The 25043-nt window shown below is 40.3% G+C and overlaps 1 protein-coding gene across 1 annotated transcript in view; it reads left to right on the top strand.

Annotated features, from left to right (window-relative positions):
* Nucleotides 1-10971: 10971 nt before the first annotated feature.
* Nucleotides 10972-25043, top strand: part of KCNQ1 (potassium voltage-gated channel subfamily Q member 1) — a 342691-nt gene continuing 328619 nt past the window's right edge. The window contains exons 1-2 of the mRNA XM_032187958.1: nt 10972-11033; nt 11239-11718. Coding sequence (XP_032043849.1) covers nt 10972-11033; nt 11239-11718 — 542 coding nt within the window. The remainder of the gene's footprint in view (nt 11034-11238; nt 11719-25043) is intronic.

The following is a 25043-nucleotide window of genomic DNA, read 5'->3' as shown; positions in this document are numbered from 1 at the left end:
TAGTTTCTAAATTAGCTTTTCAAATGATTGCAATAGAATGAATATTCAGTAGCTGCATCAGTAACTAACTCTCCTTTCTTACTGGAAGGAGTTACATGCCTCATACCTGCTTTCCCCAGCTCTAAGAAATCCTTAATAAACTTCCCAGAGTGCATGTATGCAGTCTAAGTGCTCTCTAAAAGGTTTAGATTTCTGAACAAACACTGTCCATTTATCTTCACAGATAAATTCAAGTTTTGGTGCACAGCATGTCAGCTTTAATTTTGTGTTCATTTAAGGGAACTATTCTGTATTTAGGGTGTAAATGTTGCATCACCATGCTTTCTTAGGTAACTTGCCTTTGGGGCTTTTTTGATATACAACATCTCACTCAGTATGAATTATTGCAGTTCACTACATTATTGTGAAGCTAAGCTACTTTGAACAAGCTGAAGATATGCCCAACCTTTTCAGTTTTTTCAGGATCGGTCATGTGTTTATGCAAATACTTTTTGTCCTTGACTATCAAAATAAGTGGTTGGAGTCCTACTTTTATTTTTTTTATATATATATATATATATAAATGTATATTTGGTATTTCAGCATAAGTTGATATATCCATAAACATTTGGTGTCCTCAGTAGAGATTTTTGCCTTAAACTTACCTTTCATCTGCAAGTCTGGTTTTCTTTGTGCTTTGTTTCTAAAACCTTCAGAAAATGTCTCTGATATCCATTTCAGTTTGATTAGATTACACAATGACCTAAAACCAGTCAGATATCCAAATTCTACTTGTTCAAGAAAAGAGCAAATTTTGTTTCCCCTCATGCTGACCTGTAATTATTCTGGATTGCTCCAAAATTTCCTTTGTATGTACATACTTGTCACTATTTTTGCTTTTTAAACCACCATTGTTTCTGTTAATGCTTTTTTTTTCTAGGAAGGGATCTGGACAGGTTGGAGAGCTGGGCGACCACCAACCGCATGAAGTTCAATAAGAGCAAGTGCCGGGTCCTGCACCTGGGACGGGGAAACCCTGGCTGCATGTACAGACTGGGCGATGAGACGCTGGAGAGCAGCCTAGAAGAGAGGGATCTGGGGGTCGTGGTAGACAGCAAGTTGAATATGAGCCAGCAGTGTGCCCTGGCAGCCAGGAGGGCCAACCGTGTCCTGGGGTGCATCAAGCACGGCATCGCTAGTAGGTCAAGGGAGGTGATTGTCCCGCTCTACTCTGCGCTGGTGCGGCCTCACCTCGAGCACTGTGTGCAGTTCTGGGCACCACAGTATAAAAAGGACATGAAACTGTTGGAAAGTGTCCAGAGGAGGGCTACGAAGATGGTGAAAGGCCTTGAGGGGAAGACGTACGAGGAACGGCTGAGGTCACTGGGCCTGTTCAGCCTGGAGAAGAGGAGGCTGAGGGGAGACCTCATCACAGTCTACAACTTCCTCGTAAGGGGTTGTCAAGAGGCAGGAGACCTTTTCTCCATTAACACTAGTGACAGGACCCGCGGGAACGGGGTTAAGCTGAGGCAGGGGAAATTTAGGCTGGACGTCAGGAGGGGGTTCTTCACAGAGAGGGTGGTTGCACACTGGAACAGGCTCCCCAGGGAAGTGGTCACTGCACCGAGCCTGTCTGAATTTAAGAAGAGATTGGACTGTGAACTTAGGCACATGGTCTGAACTTTTGGGTAGACCTGTGCGGTGTCAAGAGTTGGACTTGATGATCCTTAAGGGTCCCTTCCAACTCAGGATATTCTATGATTCTATGATTCTATAATTGTGTTAAATTCCATTACATTAGTCGCAAAAAGTCCTTTGTCCTTGATCTTTGTTATAATAGTAACAGTTGCTTGAGGTATAAAAACCTGAAATTAAGCATGACCATAGTCAAGAAATTTTCTTGGAAATATTGTAATATGTTTCTCTGAACAAAATTGTAATATATGGTGTTGAAGGCACTGGCCTTTTTTGTCCAGATTTGACTGACTAAGGAGCAATACTAGGTCTGATACCAAACACTTCATGTCCCAGGTAACTTGCAGATAGTAAGACTATTTCGGTCCCTCCTTGGCTATATTTTTTGCAAGTCTTGTCTTTGTAGAAGTCCTGTATTCTTTTTATATTCTTAAGTAGTATTTATGTTTGCCTGACAGAACAGCACAGGTTTTTATTTTGTTTGCTTCTTGTTTTGTTTTCCCTTCTGCTCTAAGCAGATATGTTTATTATTAGCCTATTTCTTAGACAGTTTCATTACTTTTTTTGAACAATTCTGGTAAGTCTTGGTGATTCTGACCAGTTGTTGCACCTGTGCATCCATTTCCTTTCCTGGTAGCTTTTCAGCTTTCATGTCAGTCTGCTAAGAGGGAAATAATGCTTGAGTAGGAATACTCATAACTTATTGTTGTCTTACAAATGTTTGAGACTGGAAGTTTTGTAAGCTTCTGAATGCATCTTTTATACTGCAAATACATGACACCATTTATTCTGCCCTTGCAACTGGCTTGCTCGTTCTGCCAGTTTATGTGCAATGATTTATTATGTAAAGTCCTTTGTGTTGTATGGTGAAACCTCCATTTCAGTGTTCCTTGAATTGAGCAGTCTTCTAACCTAGCACCTGAGTTTGAGTTTGCTGAATTTTCAACAGAATTCCCCATTTCTCCTTCTCTGACTATTAACTCCAGGCACTGATGTGGTGACAGGTCATGTTTATATTTTCTTTGCATGGTGGTTGGTCTGTAACTTAAAAGATCAGTGTTATCACTTACAAGTAATTAGTTATATGCGGCTGGTAAGTCAGGTTACGTCCATTTCTGTGTTCATGTGGTGAAGTTTCACAGAAGGAGCAAATACAGGGAAGAGGATGCATCTCTGTATGGTATTATCAGCAGTTAAAGCATCTACTGAAGTTTGTTTCAATTCAAAACACACACGACGTCTTGATTTAAAATCCTAATGTTGTTGGTTCTGTCTGGACACCGCAACATTTTACAGTGTTTCAGAGTATCCCTACCGTTGCAGTGACTAATCCTGTTTCTCCTCTTCACCAGCAAATCTGGGCCCTTAATGTACCATGGCATTTACCATCACAGCTACAAAGGAGGACAGTGCTATTATCCCATTTACAACTTAAGAACTTGGGGCACAAATAAGAACAATGACACACCTGAGCTCACACAGGAAGTCTGTAGGAGAACTGGGGAGTGAACTCTGGTCATTCAAGTTCAAAGTTAGAGACAGTAACTTTCCTCTTTGATGGCAGACTGAAAATACTTCCTTAAACTCAGTATACATACAGGAATTAAGCTTACAGTGCTCTCTTTGATAATTTTTTATTAAATTGCAAATCTGGGCAATGTATCAAGTTAAAGTCCATTTTTTAATCCTTTTTTTTTTTTTTTTCCTTCCGTTGTGCATTGATGACTACTCATTATCACTGAAAAGAGAGAACCTTTGTGACACATTTGCAATTGCTTTCTTACTCTTCCTTGCTCTTTTAATTTTATAATGGTATTTCCAGAAATTCTTTCTGAGATTTTCCTGGTTCTGTATTGTATTTAGATTGCAGTGGTAAATCAGTATTTGACAGTTCATGTAATTCTGCTCTTCCCATCACACTAAGTTATTAGTAATTTATTGTATTATTAACATGAGAGAATCATTTTACAAGTAGTGTAAAGAGAATCATTGATGATACGCATAATCAATGGGATGGTAAAAATTGGATAGGGGTAGAAGGTTCCTTTATATTGAAAAGGCTCTGCAAAGGCAGTACTGAAAAACTGTTAGTGTCAGATTCCCGACTGCATCGAATTACCATATTATGACTCAGTTTATAGCAGATAAGTAAATGAGTAGTGTTTTGGTTTTATTGTGTCGAGAGAAGTCATTGAATCACCTTCTCTTTAGAGTATCAGGTCTCTTGTGTTCAAAAATAGGATCATTTCCTTAAGCTACTTTGTTCCATTTCTTCTCTAGATGAAAACATAACACTTCAATGGTTGCAGCAACAGAACTTATTGTTAATGTGATTGTAATAAAGCAGCTTGTCCCACTGAGGACCAGCAAGCTTTGCAGTAGAAAGAGGCACACACATGCCTGTAGCCAATTAAGATTAACTGGGTGCAGCTGAAAGTGGAGACAGTGATAAAGTAAGTAAAGAGGTCCTCATATGAAAGATAAAAAAAGAGCTAGAAGCTCCCATGAGCAGTGAAACGGAGATCTAGAGAAGTAGCTTTCAGGGACTGTGCTCCTCTACTAGGTGGGAGGAGAAAATAACTGCAAGAGATGACACTGAGTTTTAAGTCTTTGAAGGTGCTTCAGGGGTTGTGAGATGGACAGCTCTAGCTTTTGTTGAAGAACAAGAGGGACTGGGATAGCAGTGCAAAGCGATGTTGCTTGAGATGTCATCTATGCACAACTATATTTTAGTAGGTCTATACTTCTAGTCACCTTTCAATGCATTTTAACTACAACAAGAGACAGACTCTAGTCTGGAGCTCACTTGGAGATCAACTGTTACACAGCTATCTCCAGTCTAAAAGTCTAAACCCAGATCTCTCTCTCTTCTGCAAACTTTGTCTTTCCTTTGACCTATAAACTATAACCACCTGTGTTGAAGTTCTAAAAAAAAAAAAATGCTGGATTTTAAATGCCAGTTTACAGACAGTATCTCTGTACTTAAGGAATACATATACTGCAAAATGAGCTTACAGGTCAGGTTATTCAATCAATTGCCATACCTGAACAGGACAGAGTGCTCAAGTAAGACTTACTGTGTCAAAGGACATTCTGATCACGTCTCCTTTTCTTAAAATAAATCTGTAAAAAGAAAAGAAAAAAAAAAAAAAAGATAGGAGCAGTGGCAAAGTTGTGTAAGCTTGTCAGCAGTAACACACAATTTCCTAACTGTATGAAATAGCTTCCTTATTCTTAGCGTGCCAGTTATTTTTCCTTTTTCATAACTTGCTGATTCTTTTCACTTCACTTTCCGTTTATTTAGAAGGATTGATTCTCACTATCAAGAAAGTATTGCTGTCTATTTTCAGAAATATCTACAAAAATGAGACAAACCACTTGTAGCCTATTTGGTCAGGCCAGATAAACTTGTTACTGTAGCCACTAGAGGGACCTCCAGGAACAGAATATACAAACATTTGCAAAGGGTATTTTGAAATATTAAGTGTCTTTAGAAAGAAGGGGGGAAAAAAAAAAAAAGCTTTGCAGGTCAATCACATTATCATTTGATAATAATGAGCTCTGAAATAATAGGAAATGTGAATTAACTAATTATCTCATAGACTTCATCAAGAAAGCATCAAGAAAGTTCAGTTCTCCTGGTAGGATATGAGTTTAGAGGGTTCTTTCCTCTTCATGGAATTAGAGAGGTCAGAACATCTGCTTACAGAAGCCTTGTTATTTAGCAGAAAAGTTGTACTTTGCTCGTTTGAGGGGTACACAGCAAATATAATTATGCTCTTTTCAGAGTTGCTGAGAAAAACTAGGATTTGGATGTGATACAGACAGCCTGCAATCAACAAGCTTAGTTTCTCAGTGAATAGGATTTTAGCATAACTTTCAATTTCTTTCAATTTTTAACAGTAGTTTAATAGCCTAATTAACAAATACTGGTGCCTCAGTACGTATGCACGTGCTTACTAAAATGTAACTATGCTACCACTTGGATTATTGAATCTGTAATTAGCAGTCAATCTGGGAGATGAGGAGGGTAGTCACATTTCCTTTTATACTTCTGCAGTACTATTACAAGAATTTGTGGTGTACTTCATGCAGAAGATTTTGGGCTTTGCAGAGCACAAATGCAGCAAACTTTATTTTTATCCTTCTACATGAAATCTTGCTAATGTAAGCAACTGTGCTCGTGAGACATTGAAGATGATGACCCAAATAGAAGAACTGCAATTAGCCCAATTAGCAAAAGGTCAAGGATGGGACTAGAATTTGGCATGAAATCACAAGTGGGGAAAAGGTCAAGAGAATTTTTGCAAGACCTTGTATTATATCACATTGCATTGTTTGCCTTTATCTGTTGGAATGGTACTGGAGAAATGAAATCTCTTCTTTGTGAGATGAACATAACCTGAAATTCAAGTTTGGCAGAGCTGACTTGCATAGGTCTCCTGTGGCCTATCCACTGAGTTTTATAGTTTGCATTTTGTTTGCATTGAGAGGTTACTTGCTGTGGAAAGGTGTAGTTGTGGGGGAAGAGGTATTGCTAGTAACTTTTGTATTGTTCTTCTCTGTTTTCCTTATTTGGGACGTTAAAAAGCTATTTGGTGAATTGCTGTTTGAAAAATCTTTGTTTTTGCAATGGAATTACCATTATATTCCTTACCTTGCCTGTGTAAACCTTCCACTGAAGTTATCTGGTGAACTACCTGCAATTAAAGGTCAGTCAACTGCAGTTACACCTAGCTGGAAGACAGATAACGCCTGACAAAAGTGGGTTGCCAAGTGGGCTCTGCTGAATAATGGTTATCTATCCATGTCATTCCATACGTATGAAATAGGATATTATATTACAGATTAAAATATTTGCAGGCAGGAAGTGTTCCTTGATCAGGAAGAGATTTAGTGATAACTGGTGATGTCTTTACTTGCTTCAGCTGCTAAAAGTGAAACTGCCTGAAATACCAAAACATCCTCTTAGTAAACACAGGTCTCCCCGTAAGTAACTATGGAGTTACAATTTGAGAGGATTTCAGAATTTCAAAAATTCAGTGAATTTATTTGAACCTTACTCAGTGGTGTTATTTGATCCTATTGGTCCTACTTCATCCAACAAAGACAGGGTTTATGAGTAGTCCAAGGAGAAGAATTTTCTTATGATGCAAGATGATGATATAACGATCCCTTCATTTGAAGAATGGATTCGTCACTCTGCCCTTATATACCTTTGCATATGTAAGAATATGCATACTGTAACCTGTATGGCATTACATGAGTAATCAAATTCCTGCTGTCTCACATGTTTCTTTGATTATAATATATCCCTTGTGCCTTAAAGGTGAAAATAAATGTTGCAGCATTTTGTCGACCTCCTTAGTTTTCTCTTTTGCAATGATTCTCAGAAGAATCCTTTTCCAGTTATGAAAAATTGCTGAATAATTAACTACGTCAAAGAACCAGGGAGAATGGGACAGCAAAGGTATTCTAAAAAATCACTTACACATGGAAACTTTTAGTCAAACCTGCAACCATAGGCAGAAGGACAGGCTAACGCTATAGAAAAAAAATATAATTAATGACGTGAAACAAAATTCCAATTGGATGGTATTGGCCTTTTGAATGAACATTCATTGGCAAGAATAATTACGTCTTCCGAGTATTGCCCTTTCTGGTTTGGGAGAGGCGGGGGGGAATGACACAACTTCTTTTTCTGCTGGAGACAAAGAAATTAAATATTGTAAATAGCAGAACTAATCCTGTGGACAAATAGAGCATTTTTATTTTTTTTTCCACACTGATTGGTCCAATTTAAGTTGTAGACTAGTCAGCATTTTACCATATGTATAACTAAATACATAAAACAAAAAAAATTGGCTGTGTGCCATCAGTGTAAATATATGCTCAGATTCTTTCTTGAAACTGTTTTAGGATCTAAAACCTGAGCGCTGGTAGACAGTAACATTCTTTCCCAGAACAGCCCTGATGTGCTTCAAAAAGCTATGAAACAATGTAAATAGAGGTAATAAACGTAGACATAACCATGCAGTAAGATAGCATTCAAACAGATAATATTAATCAGGATTGTCAACTGCAGGACTAGATAGTCTCCAGACTCCAGATATCTGGTGCGTGCTAGTATCTTCTGCAATGTTTCTTCTCTCTAGTGACCAAATTCCTAAACTTACTGCACCCGCGGTTAAAAATAACCTGGCACCAAAGAGAGAGAATTAAAAGCCAGTTTAAACTTTCTGAATAGGAAGTCATCAGCTGTTTTCTGTCTGTCACATTTGTCTTGAGACTGATACAATGGCAGACTGTGTGAGCACCTTTTTAAAGCATCCTTTTTTTGACAGTGATTAGTCTTTTTATGAAGTCATTCATTAATGTGGACACTGACTTATAACTAAACATCTGCTACCCTGTTAGGATGCTCCTAATTTGTTCATTCTTATCTAGAGGAAGAAAAGGTGGTTTTGTCTTCCCAAGTTCTGCTCCGTCTGTAAATAGCAAATTTGCCACTCAGGCAAATTTGGTATTTCGAAAGAGATGGCTATATTGTCCAGTTTTCTGGAAGTGATTTAGTGAGGGTATGGGGGACAGTCTGCCCAACAAGTAGTCTGCTACTGCTTAAGGATGAACACCTCCTGCATCTTTCTTTGTGGTGCTCGTCCTAATTACCTGTACTGTACTGTGGTGCTTTTTAATTGAATGACAAAGGCACCTTCCCTGGACATTCTTATCCCAGTACTTTGTGATGGTGCTACTGCTGAATCAGAGAAAGCCTGGACAGCAGTGGTTAATAGATGTTTAAATTGCAGGTAGAGTAATGACACAGTAGCTGTGCATGTTCCTGATCAAGGAAGCTGGAATAAATTCACCTGAAGGAAAAACTGAGCTGATCTAACCTGAGGATTCTCCCTAGCCATACAGCTAGGTGACCACAAAGCACTAGGGGAGAAAGATAAAGCTGTTACTGCGCTTTATTGTATTTTTATCTTAACAGTCAGGCTTTTGGGGAATACTGCAGTTTCAGATGATTTACACTGTCCATATCTGGAGTTTCTACTGGTATGCTACCTAAGTTGTTTGACTAGCAATGCCTGTCATCAGGGAAAATCTGTTGTATGTATACATAAGAAGCATGAATGCATTTAAGAGCCTATTAGAAAGACTTTGCTTAAATTTAAAACCTAAAGTTAAGCTGGTATAAAAGTATACCACTTGTATATTTAATAAATTGTTATCGATTTAAAAGAACAATAAATAAGATTACTTAGGCATCCAATGAAAGATGTGTATAGGTATTCAGAAAAATGTTCTTAATTGTAACTTATTTAGTGAATGAAAACATGTATATCTCCCCACTGAAATGGCTGAGCCACTGTCTTTCCAAGTTTTCAAAAATGAAGCAAACTCTTTTCTCTCTTTATACTTTCCTTACCTCTGCTTTGAATCCACAAGGCTAATGTTCACTTGTTCAGCATATTATTATGCTTTCAAGCTTTTCTTCATGGCAGAATTCTAAGTACTTATGTTTTGTAGGTTTTAATATGAGTATCTTTAAGTAATGACATGCTCCTGTGAACAGATTTATTTTAAATTAAGATAGAGAATATTTCAAAAGCTACTGGTGTACAGTCATTGCTATATGAAAGTATTTAAACAGTCTAGGATTCCATTCTCAATTCAGAACTAAGTTGCTTTTACCTACATTGCTGGCTGTTTTAAAAACAATCTACCGATCAAACTGTGAACCCTCAAGGCAATGGAATGCAACAAGGGATTTGCTCTAATTCAAGAAAAATAATCTGAAAATTAAGATGAAAACAACTTCTTCCTCTCTTTGAAGAAAGTTTTTTAACCTGTCCTGTTCTCTAGCTGGGCAGAAATGGGGGAATTTGTGTTTAAAAAACAAACCAAACCATCCCCCAAGGTAATCTAACAGTAAGCAGGAGGATTTCTGAACATGAGCACGATTAGTATCAAGACATGGGTACTCATGAGGGGGGGAAAAATGGGAATTGCCATTACCATGTTAATGGCATTCATCTTTAAAATGTTTCAAATTATAATACAGTTTTGGTGATACAATATATAATAATTATTCCCTAGAGACTCATAATGAATTAGTTGTCTATTCAACACTTGTATTTAAGCATGCAATTGATTTCAGATATGCCAGACAGATGTTTTATCATTCAGTAAAATGAACTAGATAGAAGTCATATAATAAAATGATTTTTAATATATATAAATTAACTTCCTCAACCAGTACACACTGAAAAATTTATATTTTGATGGATTCCTTCTTCATGGATATAAATTAGTGCTTTATAAGAGCCTACAGTCTTGCTTATTTACACTAGTGAAGGATCTTGCCCAGTTTGCCTACCATGTGTGCAGCTTGACATTTGAATGGAACTACAATTAGCAGGCTTGTTTGTGTTTAACTTTATTTAGCACCTTATCTTCCTGCAACATTCTTGTCCCATACCAGTGTATCAACCATGAACTCAACATAGCTCTTACTAGTTCTGTTCTATTTTGAGCTAGAAGAAAGAAAGAAAGAAAAAAAAAAAAGGAAAAAAAAAAAAAAAAAAGGAAAAAGGAAACAAAAAAACAACAACAACAAAAAAAAAAAAAAAAACAAAAAAAAAAAACACAACCCACAGCACTCCAGATCAAAGAGAACCTTCTTTGCCTCTGGGAATAGAAATTGTTAACTAATTGCTACAGCAAAGGCTTTTACTACTATAACGAATTAACTCACATTGCTGTTAAGTCTTAACTCACTCCAATGCACAGGAAAGTTATCCAAGCCCTCAGAACAGCGTGGTATTAATTGCCAAAGATATGTACCCTTCTACAGAAACACAATGTTTTGGTTTAGTGTTGGTGAGAGACCGAGCTTGCAGGTGAGGCAATTCTGCAGAACTGTGCTTACTGTTCTACAGCTTGCCTAATTACTCAGCTGTTTGCTCCCTTGTATCACAGTAACATCTAAGACAGCAAGGCCTGGTGGCCTGACCCTTACTCTTGTTACTTGTATTAAGAACAGCCCCCTGGCAGATACTAGGTCGAGTCATGTTCAAGTTTGGTTCTTTTCTCCTTCCCAACGCTGAAATTCTGCAAAAAGGGATGAGGCCCCAGAGACTCTGGTGTTTCTAACTGAGCGGTAAGGGGGCATGTTCTGGCTCGAGTCACTGGGACAGGCCTGCGAAACCCTTTCTGGAGCACGTTGTCCCACAGGGGCTAGGTGGATTGGCAGCAACCTCCCTGATCTTTTACCATCACCCTCTTCAGGACATGGGGCCTCCTGCAAGGAGGAGGGCATCTCCGCCCAGCTCTGTCCCCGAGGAGAGGAGCAGGTGCAGCAGATCAGCACCTCTGAGAGGGGAGAAGGGAGCGGGGCAGGCGCGGGGGGCGGCCCGCCTGAGGTACCGCCAGCTCCCGGCCCCGGGCAGCCGCCGCGCGGCGCCTCCCGCCGGGCGGCCCTGGGGCTGCAGGCGGGGCGGGGACGGGCCGGAGCCGGGCTTCCCCTCACCTTGCCCGGCCGGGAGCCGCCCCCGAAAGGGCCGGGCCAGCGGCGGCGGGAGGACGCCCGGAGCTGGACCGCGGCTCCTCGGAGCAGCGAGGCTCCGGCACTGCCTCAGCCATGTCCTCCAGCTCCCCTCCGGGCGAGAAGAAAAGCCGCAGCCTGGGCCGGCTGTCGCTGCCCAGGAAGGGCAGCATGACGCCCGGTAAGAAGCCCTCGTCGCTGGAGCTGGCCGAGAGCGCCCCGAACGCCCACTACGCCCCGCTCCCCGACGGCCAGGGCGGGCAGCAGCCGGCGGGCAGCAGCCCGCTGCCCTCCCGGGAGCGGCCGCAGCGGCTGAAGAGCGAGGTGGTGGTGGTGAGCGCCGACAGCCCGCGGCCCCCCGTCAGCCTCGACCCCCGCGTCTCCATCTACAGCCTCCGCAAGCCGCTGCTGAGCCGCAGCAACATCCAGGGCAGGGTCTACAACTTCTTGGAGCGGCCCACGGGCTGGAAGTGCTTCGTCTACCACTTCACCGTGTGAGTACCCGACCCGCCTGCTCCTGCCAGGGGCTGTTAGCAGCGGTTTTCCTCTCACAGCCGCCGCTGCCCGGTGTGGAAATCGGGGCTCTGGGCTTCCAGGAGGCGTCTGCGGGTGCCCCCCTCACGCCTTCCCGCCTCCTCACGGCGGCCGGCGCCCCTCACGGCGCTCCGCCGAACGAACTGAGCCTCTCGCAGGTGCAGTTTAAGAAATCGACCCGGCTTCCTGTCACGCTTTTGTCTACTAGATGCATAACAACCCGAAAAAGTGCCCCGCTGCTGAGGAAGTTTCTGTTGCTTTAGGGAAAAGCACTGTATTTCAGCTCAGGTGCGGTCGTTAGGTAGAACAGGTGTTGGCTTCAACAGCCCCTCATGCTCCCCACACCTCAGCCTTGGAAAATTATCTTGGGAGTTGAAATAAATTTTTCATTCCAAGTATGAAAATGAAGTTGGAAATAGCATAATCACTTGGGGGTTTTAGTCATTTTTAGTGCAATCACTCCTGGTACAGCACTGGGTAGTGTGTTACTGGTACTGCAGTGGTGCTGGAGGGAGACAAGGGACAGGTGTGCTGAGGTGACGCTCCTCTCCCTTCCCTTTATTTTATTGCTCTTCCTCCTTTTATTGCTCTAACTCCTTGTTCTATCAGGTATGAATGCCCCTACTGTTATTTTTAGACAGGAAGGAGGATGACATTTGGAGGATGTTTAGAGCTGCTTTGCTGCAAACAAGTTAGAAACCATTTTGAGTGTAATATTCTCCACAGAGCACTGTGCCTACCCTGAGCCAGCAAGCAGCAGGTCTGTCCTTCATAGGGATCTCAGCAAGTGAATCCATGTGAAATTAGTGCTTTTAATCTAGATGTTGTGGAAGGTTTGCATAGCCCTCAAGCAACTTGCGTATCTTCAATGTAGGGAATGAGGTCTGGCAGAATGGTGATAGTTGGTTAGGTGTGTTTATTGTGTGCATGCACACACCTCTGTAGTAAACGCACATTTACTACAACAACTAGAGGCAAAGGTATTTTATGGGCCAAATCTGAAGACCAAAGACTTCATTAAAATTCAATTTTTAATTTTCCAATCATTGTGTTCTGATATTAAAATCTAATTCTAAATGATCACTATTTTTAAAGTAAATTGAGGATTGTGTGCTTATTTTCTGCGTTTCAGGATTCTGGAGTGAGGTAAGTGGTACCAACTTGATTTCAGTGGAGGGAAAACATCTGTAGTCAGAAGGTCTTTAAGTGGGAGATGATTGTGCAGTTAGTAAGATAATTGTGGGCTCTGTTCTGTTGAATGTTTTGATAATGCCATTAGATGACAAAACAACTAATGGCCGTAATTACAAAATATCTAATAGTTGTGGGTGAACAACGTAAAACACTTTCAGGAATCGGAGAATTCCTAAAAGGTGATTTTAAGCAGCAATCTAATATGGTATCCAACCTTTTTCAGATGTCTCAGATTATGTGTAGAAATAACAATAAACCATGTTGAATATTATACCTGACCTTTAAATCTTAACTCAGTTGGCTTAGGGTGGGGAAAAAATCCTGGAAGAAACTGTTGGATCCCTTTGTACATATACATTTAAAATTAAGGCTGGATTTTTATGTAGATAATATGTCATTACCTGTCTCTCCCCCACTATGCTCCTGTCCGTGGTGTGATCATTAGCCCCAGTGTTTCCCCTTTTTCCATGAGCTCTTCCAATGCAATGGTGAATGATAGTGGTAGTAAATATACTCAAGCCTCTTACTAAACACTGTGCATATTCCTTGTCTTAGGACTCTAAAGAAATAGAAGGGAATACTACCACCCTGATGTATTTCTTGCAAAGCTATCTGCAAGTACAGTCTGTGCATTTTTAGGCAGCTCCACTCAGATTTCCCCCAGTAGAAGAGGGAATTGAGTCTGTACCATCCTCAGTCATCCCAACATCTTCCTATTTCTGCAGTAGACAAGCCTGGGTTTCATTGTGTGCTAGTAATGTTTAAGGTTGCTGGTCTTTGGTCCGTACCCCTCCAGCTCTCTTTCTTTCTGAGCTCCCAAAACAAGTTCCTGGGATGCTTGCTTTCTACTGGACAAAGGAATGCTCTCTGAGTTCTGTCTCTGCCAGCCAGATGCCAAGTATTGGTAGCTTAATAATTGTTACAATCCAAAAACTTGGTGGTAAAATTAACGTACAAAGCAAACAGTTGTTCTGATCCAGGGAAGCCGTTATATCTCAACCTGTACTCTGGAGGAGGTGGGGAACCTGATTTTTTAAAAATAAAAATAAAAAAAATACATAGTTATACAGTTATAAGAGACCCTGCTTCCTTGCTTAGTCCTTCCTCATACTAGAGCTTACAAATACTCAGAGTTAAACTGGGTTTTGCCTTGTGATGTGTGAGGACTGATAGTTGGCTCCCTTGCCAAAATGAGCTCAAGAGAATGGTGTTTGCTTGTTTCCTCTTTATCATTCCTTCTGCTGGCTACCTTCTGCTTTGTTCTGGGGGCTTGCAACTGCCTTGGAGGTCTCAGTTTCTATGTTAAAAGTTCAGAGGAGAATGAGATAGCACGCTTTTTTTTTTTTTCTTGTCAGCTGCACTCCCACCTTAGGGCTAGATCTTGGTCAGGACTCTACTCAGTTCTACTTAGGTCTTGATACTCTGATTTAACACTGTTCTGCGATACTGATCCTATTCTATCTCTTGCATCAGCTTATGCTGTGTGGAGTATGAAGCTGTGTTCTTAGTTATATGCTATAGTGATTAGACTTCAAAATTCCATAGCATAGTTGTTGTAATTTCTTCTGGGCCTGGATCTCTGGTTGTTTTAACACCATTTAATAAGCCAGAAAACTACTTCAACTGATTGTCACACCCTTTTCCTGCTTAGGAGCTTTATTTTGTGGTATCCAGAATACCAACAGAGAAGAACTGACAGAACAGATTTTCCTTGGTTTTATCTTATAATCTTTAGAAAAGCAAAGTTGAATGCTGAGCTTTAGTCCACAGAATCTGTGTTGGTATATTTATTTCATATAGTTTAGATTTCTGTATGGTTTAGGTATGTGGTGGAGCCTTCCATGCACCTGCTGATGTAAAGAATGGGGTCTCGTTATGCACAGCCACAGAGTGTTTCTGTACTAGGTCAGGCCAATGACCTGTTTACTTGTGAATTATTTCTTTCTTAAGGGGGCTGAAATAACTCTTCCAAGGGGCAAAATCTGTGTTGTTTTATTTTTTCTTCTTGTTGATGTCTTTAATCTCCCAGGTTATTGGGATATTATAGTCACGGATTAAATCAACTGAACTCTGCAAAGGTTTCTTCTGACGTTTGTCTGATTTGCCCAGACTAAAGAGCAGAAATATCTCAAGTGGGCAGAATAAGCAATTGATAATTTTACTTCAATTTTACTAGATTTTGATAAGCTATTGAAATAGTTTCTAGGGGAAGAAGTAATGGATTAATGGCTGTTAATTTACCACTCAAAAAAAAAAAAAAAAAAAAAAGACTTAAAAATACTAGTGGAGATGATAGAAGCTTTTCTTTTAGCTACACGATATTGTACGGAACTTTATTTAAGTAGATGAAGTATATAGTGTGTATATGTGCTTAATTCTGCCCAGAATTAAGAGCTGAAGATTTACTTGCATAACTTCTGTAGATACAACTGGTGGCTGTTTGGAAACTTGGATTTTTTGCACATCGGAGCTTGCCTTGTGGCATGGCTGTGTTTGTGGCAATGTCCAGCCAGCACCACCGAACCCATACCTGCCACAGGTGAGGAAGTCACTCAGTGAGTGCCACTGTTCTCCATGACCTTTGGAGCTAGGGCATCTTATCACACTTATCTTAGTAGCACACCTTGAGATACTGGCTTTGAGAGGTGAAATGTTCTGTGGTGGTAGCTAATCACGTTTTCAGGCAATGTGAAGAGGTAATGGGACAAAAGGAGCTTAAATGCTGTCCTTGTAGTGGCCTGCTGGAATCCTGAGACTGTTTCTGTGTTGGAGGTGGTTGTAAAGCATAAACCTTCAGATCTTTTTAATAAAAGAAGAAAACAGATTTAAGCACATGAGAGAAGAGCCTCTTTAAACAGTTTAAACAGTTTCACCCTCTCTAAACAGTTTAAATCAAACATCTTGATGTGTTTGAAGAAACTTTAGTTATGAGCTTTCTGGTAATTTCTCTAGTCTTGTGTGTGGCAAATAACTTCTGGCAACATGTACTGAGTGTTGACTTCCTGTGCTCTTTGAAGTGTTGGCCATTATCAGAGAGAATAATTCACAAATAGATGGACCATTGGTCTGTTCGTGTATGGCAGCTTTTTTGTTGCCATGCAAGATAATAGTCTTCTATCTTATCTTTGCACTGATGTATGTACCCTGTTCAATTTACTTTGCCTTTGTATACGTTAGGCTTAATCAGCTGTGATTGTGATTGAATTTTCTTTGAATCCCAAGGTGTTTACATAAGCCCGGACTGGCTGGCGGTTCGGATTTGGGAGACTGGTCTCCAGAAGCAGATGACAACTCAGAAGTGTGGCTGTGTGTGTACACATGCAAAGATAAGAAACAAGGGTAGATAGAATATTCCAGTTGCATGTGTATTGGGACTTACAGTAATTGATTATGAAAGGCAATGAAATGTTTACATAAAGCTGTTAGCATACAATGCTACAAGGAAGAAACATAACTCCAGCTTAAAATCCTATTTTTATCATGTTTCCCAATGTACTGCAAGAACATTGGTTCATACTCAATGTGTAAACTCTTGATGAGTGAAAAAGACCTGTAAAATAATCAGTGTGTGTGCCCGCACAAGAATATAAGTTTTTACACTGAGTGAGTAAGCTCAGTAAAAGAAGGGGCTAAACATACAAAATAGTACATTTTGAACATGGACAGTGGGGTGTTTAGAAAATGTTATGACTTGAAGACAAACTATTATTGCAGACAGATTATTACCTCTGTTTTAAAAAGCAGAGTCAAATCCTCTAAATAAGAATGGCTTTTCTAAGCATAATAATGGGAGGAATTTGATCTGTTATGTTCTTTCTGCTACGCTTAAATGGAGGAAGACCCATGTGTAGCTTTTTCTTCTCGTCAAGACTTAATTAGTTTAGCTGAAGTCAAATTGGCCTCCTCATTTTGGTATGGTTGATAGAGAGGCTGTTCCTTGTCATGTGGAGGTTGATGCAAATGAACATTTATTTTTTATAACTGTGTGCCACCTTTGTCTGAGACCAGTGTTCAGTGTCTATATTAGTGGAGCCCAGAACTCCCTTCCCCTCAAGCTAGATATAATTTCTATAGAATAGAAATCTGCTGCTTTGTCACTTGATGTTTTCAAGAGCATGGTGTGTTACAGCTGTGCAGGGGCTTCTGTAGATCTCTTTGAGGTCACACAAGTACTTAAGAAATGTAACTGGGAAAAATTAAGTGGAAACAAGGTGATACTTGCAGCTTCTCCCTGCCCTACTCCACTGTCTAGTGGCTTTGTTTGCAGCAAGGCAGACATAGTGCTCTGTGTCTATTAATATGTGTGGCAATGTTTTTGTGTGAAATACAAGGGATTGGAGAGCCTTCTCTGACCTCTTCCCAGAGAGGAGGCAAGAGCTTTTGCCTGGCCTGTTATCTTAGCTGGCTGTGTGCATGAGACAGTTAGGAGTTGTTGCAGGGTCAGCCCTGTTGCCAATTAGCCAGTTACAGACATTTTGGGTCTTGGGCAGATTTCTGATACAAGGCAGTGAAATTTCTTCTCATGTTGGGTATACACTATAGTACTGGAGAAGCAGCAGTCCAGTAAAAGGGTATCATCAGCATCAACTACACCTTTGGTATCCTATCTAAAATGTCCGGTTTGACAGCACAAGTTTTCAAGTAAATTGAAAAGCTTCAGTCAGTTGTGTTTTAAAGCTTATTAGATGTACAGAGCATGATAATTCCATGCTGTGGGAACACGGTGACAGCTGTAAAATAAATTATTTTTGTTCAATACAGGTGTTGTGGAGAAGGAAGGAACTTACAGGCTTTGCACCCTCCTTCCCTGCTGTGTGCCACAGTGCAGCCCCTCAGCTACAATGTTGAATGACAGTGTTTCTCTGTGACTTGTGTGCTGCAGACAGCAATTGGGTTGGCTGTGTACCACTTTCCTCTCTTGCCTTGTGCTGTGCTTCCCAATCTGTAACTTGTCTGAAGTTTTGGTTATTTTCCAAGCGCTGTCCTGACTGAGAGAATTCTGAGTCTGTGCCAAGAAGATCTTAGGAGTGACAGCTTAGCTACAGGTCAGAAGGAGCTCCCATTTTCCTCTCCCAGAGGGACAGTAGAAGTTATGAGAGATGCAGGTAGTAGACTGCATAACTGACTAAAAATTGTGTGTGTAATCCAAGTTAATTTAGTAATTGATTGCCATCAGAAAAGAAAGCAGAAACCAGATCCTCTCAATGTCACCCACTAGTAGTTACTGCCTGGAAGTCACTAAAACCATTAAAGACTAAGCCACTCTCATTGCATCATTTGTCACATTGAATGATTGTTGTGTGTGATGGTGAGTTTTGAATATCAAAGGGGGAAGGAAAGTGTAAAGCTGCGAATCTTTGAATTAAAATGTCTTTGGAAGGCACACCGTATCTTGAGTAATAACTAAGAAAAATCCATTTCTGGTTTGAAATGCAGAACACCACATGATCAGTTAGTTGGCTTTGTCACCTTGAGCTGTGGTCTGCAAGCAGACACAGGAGCTGTGAGGTGAGGGAGTTCTGTGGAGACCCACAAGGTTCTGTCATTGTACTGTTGTTTAGGTTTTTGTGTAACTGATGGAAACAGGAAGCTCCTGAATGCTAATGTTCACTGAAGACCAAACCATCTATGATGGAGAAACAACTCTGCAGGATACATAAAAATTTATAAATTTAATAAATTTAGTCAGGCTTTCTTGTAGGTAGGCCTTCTCCTCTCTTTTCTGATATAACATTCGAAGTCCTTCTCTGGTGTTTTTGTTTTTTATTTTCCCCTTCAGGAAAAGAATTATTCTAGCTTTAGAAGTTGCACGTGAATGATCTTAGGAAAACCAGTAGGTGCAGTATTCGCATTTCTGTATCTGCTAAACGGTTGGTTGGGTGATTCTGGCACACTTCCTTGTCCTGGCTCTTCAAGTGCCTGGAAAAAAAGCATGCAAGGCTGTGTAGATAGGCCTCTTTCAAAACCTTCATTGCAATTGAATCAAGGCTAGAGTTGAGATTCAATTGAAATGAACTAATTAGGCTTAGCTCCAAATGCCTGAGCAGTGGATGTATTACAAACAACAGTGCCAACATATGCTGTCAGGGACTATGCACAGGCGCAGCGCTTTGCTGACTTTAAACTCAGCAGTACCTCATTAATTTTGTGTGTTAATAGATTGTTGAATGTGCTCTGGTGGCTGAAAACAAAAGCTGTGCACGCTTGCTTATTCAGTTCCAGATGGAAACTACTGTCTTGTGGGGGGCAAGGTATTTTCTCCTGCTGCCAAGAGGTCCAACACAAGTTTCAAATATGCTGGAAAGTTGCCAGTGGCAAGTAAGCCGTATGGGTAAGCTGAGTTACAGGGGCTGGGAAGAAGGATGTGTAGTGAGCCTTTTTGTAAGGTACTGGCTCTCCTCATGAAGTCATGCTTCGTCTGGCATAATGGCCTGAGAACCATTATAATGCCAGTAACGGTAATGAGAGAGCATGTTTGCATGCTTCTGCCATGGTAGTAGCTACCTCCTACCTACGGAGTGAGAGAACCTTGTAATGAGGGATTGTTCTCTGCTTTGGTAGTCATATTCACATTTACTGTTGTTTTTTAGACAGTGACTTAAAGATGTTCTATGGAGAACTCTGAAGCTTCTCCTAATCTTTCTTTGGCCACTGGTTTATGCACACCTGGAGGACTGGAGAGCTGCTTGACGTGAACTCTTCATGTGTGTCTGGCATGATCAATTTTTGCGGACATGTAGATTTTCATCTTCCTCTTTTCCCCTCTTCGTAATACAGATCAACAGTCTGAGCTGTTTGCTGTGTTCAAGGAGCTGGACAGATGTAAGAAATAGCACTGAGTAGAAAGCAGAGTCTGGATGAGTGCATAGGAATAGCGCGAGTACTGATTTAAAAATGAACAAAAGAAAAAGCACTGTACCACACTTCTTAAATGCAGTTTCCTCCCTTAGCACCCACACTTTACAACAGAAAACTTAGAGTCTAGAAAATTTGCAATTCAAAAAGGTAGATGAGCAAAAGGCAAGCCAAATATTTTTTGAAGCTTAGGACAACCAGTAGGATAAAAGCAAACTTTTACTCTGAACTGCTTCAGTGCCAGATGTGCCTGTGAAGTAAGTTAAACACACACTTTCTCAAAATGGGCTGAATCATTTCTGTCTTTTTTTTTTTTTTTTTTTTTTTAAGTGTCTGCATAGGGAAATTTATGCAAGGAATACCATAACCTTCATAAACAACAGCTTTGTGAATTTACTATCTTGAAAGCTATGAACTCCTGAAAATAGGAAATTGTTAGGTGGCCTTTAGATACTCCTAGCAATCTACCTGGAGTAGGTCTTTTCAGTTTTTTTGTATGTTCTTCACAGTCAATGTAATGTTTTGAAGATTGTATGGAAATGTTAACTATTTTCATAAAAGCTAAAACAAAACTAGTGCAGGGTTTCTGCATCCTTGTCATTTTCATCTGCAAGTACTGATCATGATCCTTGAGTTCCATATTAGTGTTTTCAACAGGAATATGTCATGTGCATGTTCTGCTAATGCCAGTTGACTCATCATTTTACAGTGTTGTCGTATTTGTAATAGAAAACTGAAAGGTTTTACTTTTAACTGTAAAATAACTTTTTTGTGTGTGAACCTTTTTCTGCTGGGGTTATTAAAAAAAAAAAAAAAAGTAAATGCTTTGTTACATAGCTTTGCTTGTGCTTACTTCAAATAATAAATACATCATTCTTAGTAAACTAGGATCTTAAAAGGGTATAAAGTATTTCTTTGTTTATCCTAACAGGTTATGCTCTACTTTATCATCTATTAGCTTTGCTCTGACACTTTTTTTTAAAAGTGCATTTTCTCTTGCAGTAATAGGAATGTATAATGCATTTGTTGAAGTAATGTCTGTTTTGATTGTGCAAGAAACAATCATCATGCATTTAATTTCACTGTGCGAATAGGTATTTGCTTTTTAGGGGGACAAACTAGTCATGATAAAGGAAGAACCAACTAGCAAAGATGGAAAACTGTATGTGCACACACCTCACAAATTAGAGCAATTAAAAGGACTTGTCAGATGTGGTTCATAGGATGTGTAGAACTCTGATAAAAATTAGTGTATGTAAAATAACTTGTATTTTTTTCTGAAAGCACTAAGCATCTTATAGTGTTAGTGCTGAATGAACTTCTACTTTGTCCATGTGGCTGTTATCTCTGGTCTATGGTAAATATGTTAAATTGCAGAATTCACATACCTAGTTTGTCTCACCTGTGGTAGTGTTATAGATTTTAAATCCAGTGAGGTCACTGGATATAAAACTCTGAAGTCACTGGTCTCTTCTGCAAATGTGCTCCCTGAAGTCTTGGGGATGCGTTCAACTTTTTTCACATTTTTAACAACATTTTTTCCTTCCGGTGTTAATATTACATATTTTTTTATGGATAGGAAAGCAAAATTGGGTCATAGTTTGAGAACAGAATGTAAATCACAATAGGAAGTTTCCATCAGGTGACTTCCCTGTAAGCTCTCCAAAGACATGAAGTTTAATAGCAGAGGCATGGCGCTGGTGGCAAAGATCAAGGCTTTCTTCGTCCCTGTACAACCAAGGCTGCAGGCTGTGGTGAAGGCATCTTCCTTTTGCAAAGAAAGGAGTTGCCTTCCCAAGGGTATGTTTGTTTCTGCAATAGCTATCCCTTTGCCAGCAAAACAACTTTTTCCTAGATAGATCTGCTTGGGATTATTCAATTTGTTAGTTATTCAGTACTGTCTAGAAGACACTGAAATATGTTCAAACCTGACAATGAGTGAATAAATAAGTGCATCGCTTTATCCGTAGTGTGAGTAAACTGCATGTGATTATGTGCTGTTATCTTATCAGTGACCCAGAAAGTATTGATAATGCATTATCTTGACACTTCATACAAAATAAACCTGTTCACTTGGTGTTTTCTCTGTCAACAGGTCATCCAACATCCTAGTGCTAAATGGTCCCAGCTCCCTGTTTCAGCTGTATATAAAGTTTGACAGGCATCAAGCTGTGAGCAGTCCTGTTGTATGCTTCTGTTGTTCTGTTCATTCAAGACAGCTCTTTGTAGCTTTTAGTTGTTGTTATGACACGATCTTAATTGGTAAACTCTGTGTTCTAACTGCAAAACTGAGGAAATTGCTATGAGAATGGTGAGGATGAAAGCAAGGCCTTCTGATTTTGTTAATGCGAGACTGTAGCTATACTGTCTTAATTTTAGCCTTTGGGCATGTTGGTTGCTTGTTGCACTTCGTGAAATTATCTTAGGTGATTATCTTGATGACTTCTGTGGCAGTCTCTTTTTACGGCTTCAGTGTAGAAGCTTCACTTGTCAGTTCTTGCTGTGGGGAGTAAGACTGAGAAATTGAGCGGGCTGTGGGAAAATGTGATGAAGACCACAATCTCTGTAGAAATTTTGAGTGGATAGTGTCTTTGAGAGTGAAGGGACATCAGTGTACTGATTACTCTCGTAAAGTAGCATAGATAACATTCAGGCAGGTTTGGTTACTAGCTGTTGGCTTCTGCTGAGGCAGTCTCCTTTTTCTGAGAAAAGGTTTATCAAATGCCTTCCTCTTCAAGCAGTGTTCGTTTTAGCCTCTGTGTGGTCTGTGTCTGTCGTTAGTGAAATGCTGTATGCAAACTGCCATCTGATTCTTCTCTTGAGGGATTCTGCTGGAAACCAGCAACTAATCCAGCTACTTCTAAGTGCTCAGGAGAAATCAGTTTGTTCCTTTATACAACTTCTGTTAGCAGTCAACATGGATTTGGCAAAGTGCAATAATTTGTCAATTTAATTTCAGGCTGTGATGGAATAAAAGGGCTTGAGGCTAGAGGAAAAGTAGATATTGTATACCTTTTATCAGACTCTTAATACTGCCCTTGTTTACTTATGAGAGTGGATTTCTGATGGAATTGGCTCTCTGTGGATAGGAAATAGAAAATGAGAGTAATGTACTTCTACAAATGTGTGTGTCAACTGAAAAAAAAAATTGTCCAGGGGAGAATAAGAGTCTCCAAGAGTTAGAAAGCATGATACCATGACCTGAAGAAAGATGTCTTACTGAAAAGAACAGCAGTAGAAGAGTGTAAGGTGGGTGATTTCAAAAAAATCCCTGTAAAAATTAGGTGAGACATAATGGTCTTTATAGCACAATCCAGATTTCTCCTTTAAGGTAAAACTGTCTCAGGGAAGGGGTGGTGCAGCAGTGAATTGCATTTTCTGGGAAGGCGGTAGGATAATCCTCCCTGGATAGCTTTAAGCACAGGCTAGACAAATATTTCTCAGGATCAACTATGCCTAGATGAACCCTGCTGTGGGACAGCTGTCCAGGACTCTGCTTTCATACTGGAAAGGAATATGTCCAGGTACTGGGGGTCAGGCAACTTGAGTTCCCCTGCATTTGGCATGTGTGTGTAACATGGTGTCTTGATGCTCCAGCCGTTTCTACCTCTGATTTACATTTGAACCTTTCAGTCCACTTCAATACAAAAACTCCCTTCAATTTTTGGGAGGAAGATGTTTAACACACCTTCATCTCTGCTGTTGATGGCATCTCTGCAGGTTTTCTTCTAGCCCCTGTGGTAGCCAAATTTCTTTGATGCTGGGGGCTTTAGGATACACAAGGAACATGTGCTATTTAGGTGCTTCCACTGTTGATCCCGCCTATGCACTTGCAATACGATGGAGTCAACCTCTGAGACTTTAATGTTGTGGTAACAAGAACGGGTCCTTTCCCATCCAGTTTATTCTGTCTTGCTACTGAAACCAGCAAAAATCTCTGGGATGAACTGTTGTGCTTCATAAATATTTAGTTGAAAACACCATGTCTGAATTTATAGGCTGATTTAACAACTAGCAGCTCATGGGGATCTAGCAGATTGTAGGTGGCTTTTCTCAAGTAGCTAAGAAAAGTGACAGTTGTGTCAGGGTTTCATAGGGGATGTCTCCTTTCAGTGCTCTCTTGGCATCTTAGTCGTTAAGCAGTGACAGCCCTGTTGCTGAAGGAAATACCTTGTATGCTTTGGGTGTCTTTTAGGAAGTGGATCTGTACCTTGGTCCCACTATAGGGACATCTTGAGAGCATCTTGCACGTTAGAACAAACCTCCACCCAGCAGCATGCATGAAGTTGGGTCTGGATTGTTCACTACTGCTTTCCACTTTGTTGTTGTTGTTTGTTTTGTTTTTCCCAGCTATTTAAGAATAGCCTAGATTATTATCCTTGACAGCAATTCTCAGATGCCTGGATCTTGGCCAGAAAGCATTTGCTACACTTCTGTCATTTGCAGAGTGCACTCTGTTCTCTTTCTCCTTTCCCTCCTCACCCCATTTCTGGTCTCTCTCTGTAATGAGAGGTAGACACCCACCTGGCTGTGCTGTTGGATAGGTTCTACCGTGTCTTACGCACAAGGAGTTTGTTCCAAGTTTCCTGATTTCAGCACGCAAGGAGGTGTCTACCCATCTAGGATCTTAACAGAGCTGAATGATCTCATCCACAAGTGACGGGTGACAGCTATGCCCTTGAAGATCAGTAAGAAGGGTATTATTCTGTGTCTCAGCCTTTCTGCCTTGTTCTACCAGCAGATTGTTTTGAGTAGAGTGCTTTTGCTTCATGATGGTATGTGACTATTATTTTAAGGCTCTTTCAGTCTTTCTGTTTCCACGAGCCATATCTGAGATATTAACAATAGCAGTTGTGCCTCTGAAAATCAGCTGGTTAATGGGATTGTCAACAGTGGTTCCCCAGCATCAAGAGTTGTGTTATAATAGGGCAATTCTGTCAGCTGTTCATCTATCTCCTGCCCAGTCACCAGGAGTAATTGATGTGGCCCTTGACTTGCCTTTCATTCTATCAATGAAATCCTTCTTACGGAGAAGGCAGCAAAAATCTCATTCTGATACTTAATAAAACAAAATTAAACCTGCTACTCCAGCTGAAGCATGCCAAAATAATTTTTGTTCTGGGTCTTTGCACATTTGGAGACTTAGCTGACAATAAGCTACACAATGCTCCAGTTTGTTTTTTATAATATGTGCACCTGGGTGCTCTGAGTATTACCAAGTGCTTTGCGAAAACTT

The sequence above is a fragment of the Aythya fuligula genome, chromosome 5 (genome assembly GCF_009819795.1).
Source record: "Aythya fuligula isolate bAytFul2 chromosome 5, bAytFul2.pri, whole genome shotgun sequence".
Taxonomy (NCBI): domain Eukaryota; kingdom Metazoa; phylum Chordata; class Aves; order Anseriformes; family Anatidae; genus Aythya; species Aythya fuligula.
This window is presented reverse-complemented; position numbering and strand designations above follow the sequence as displayed.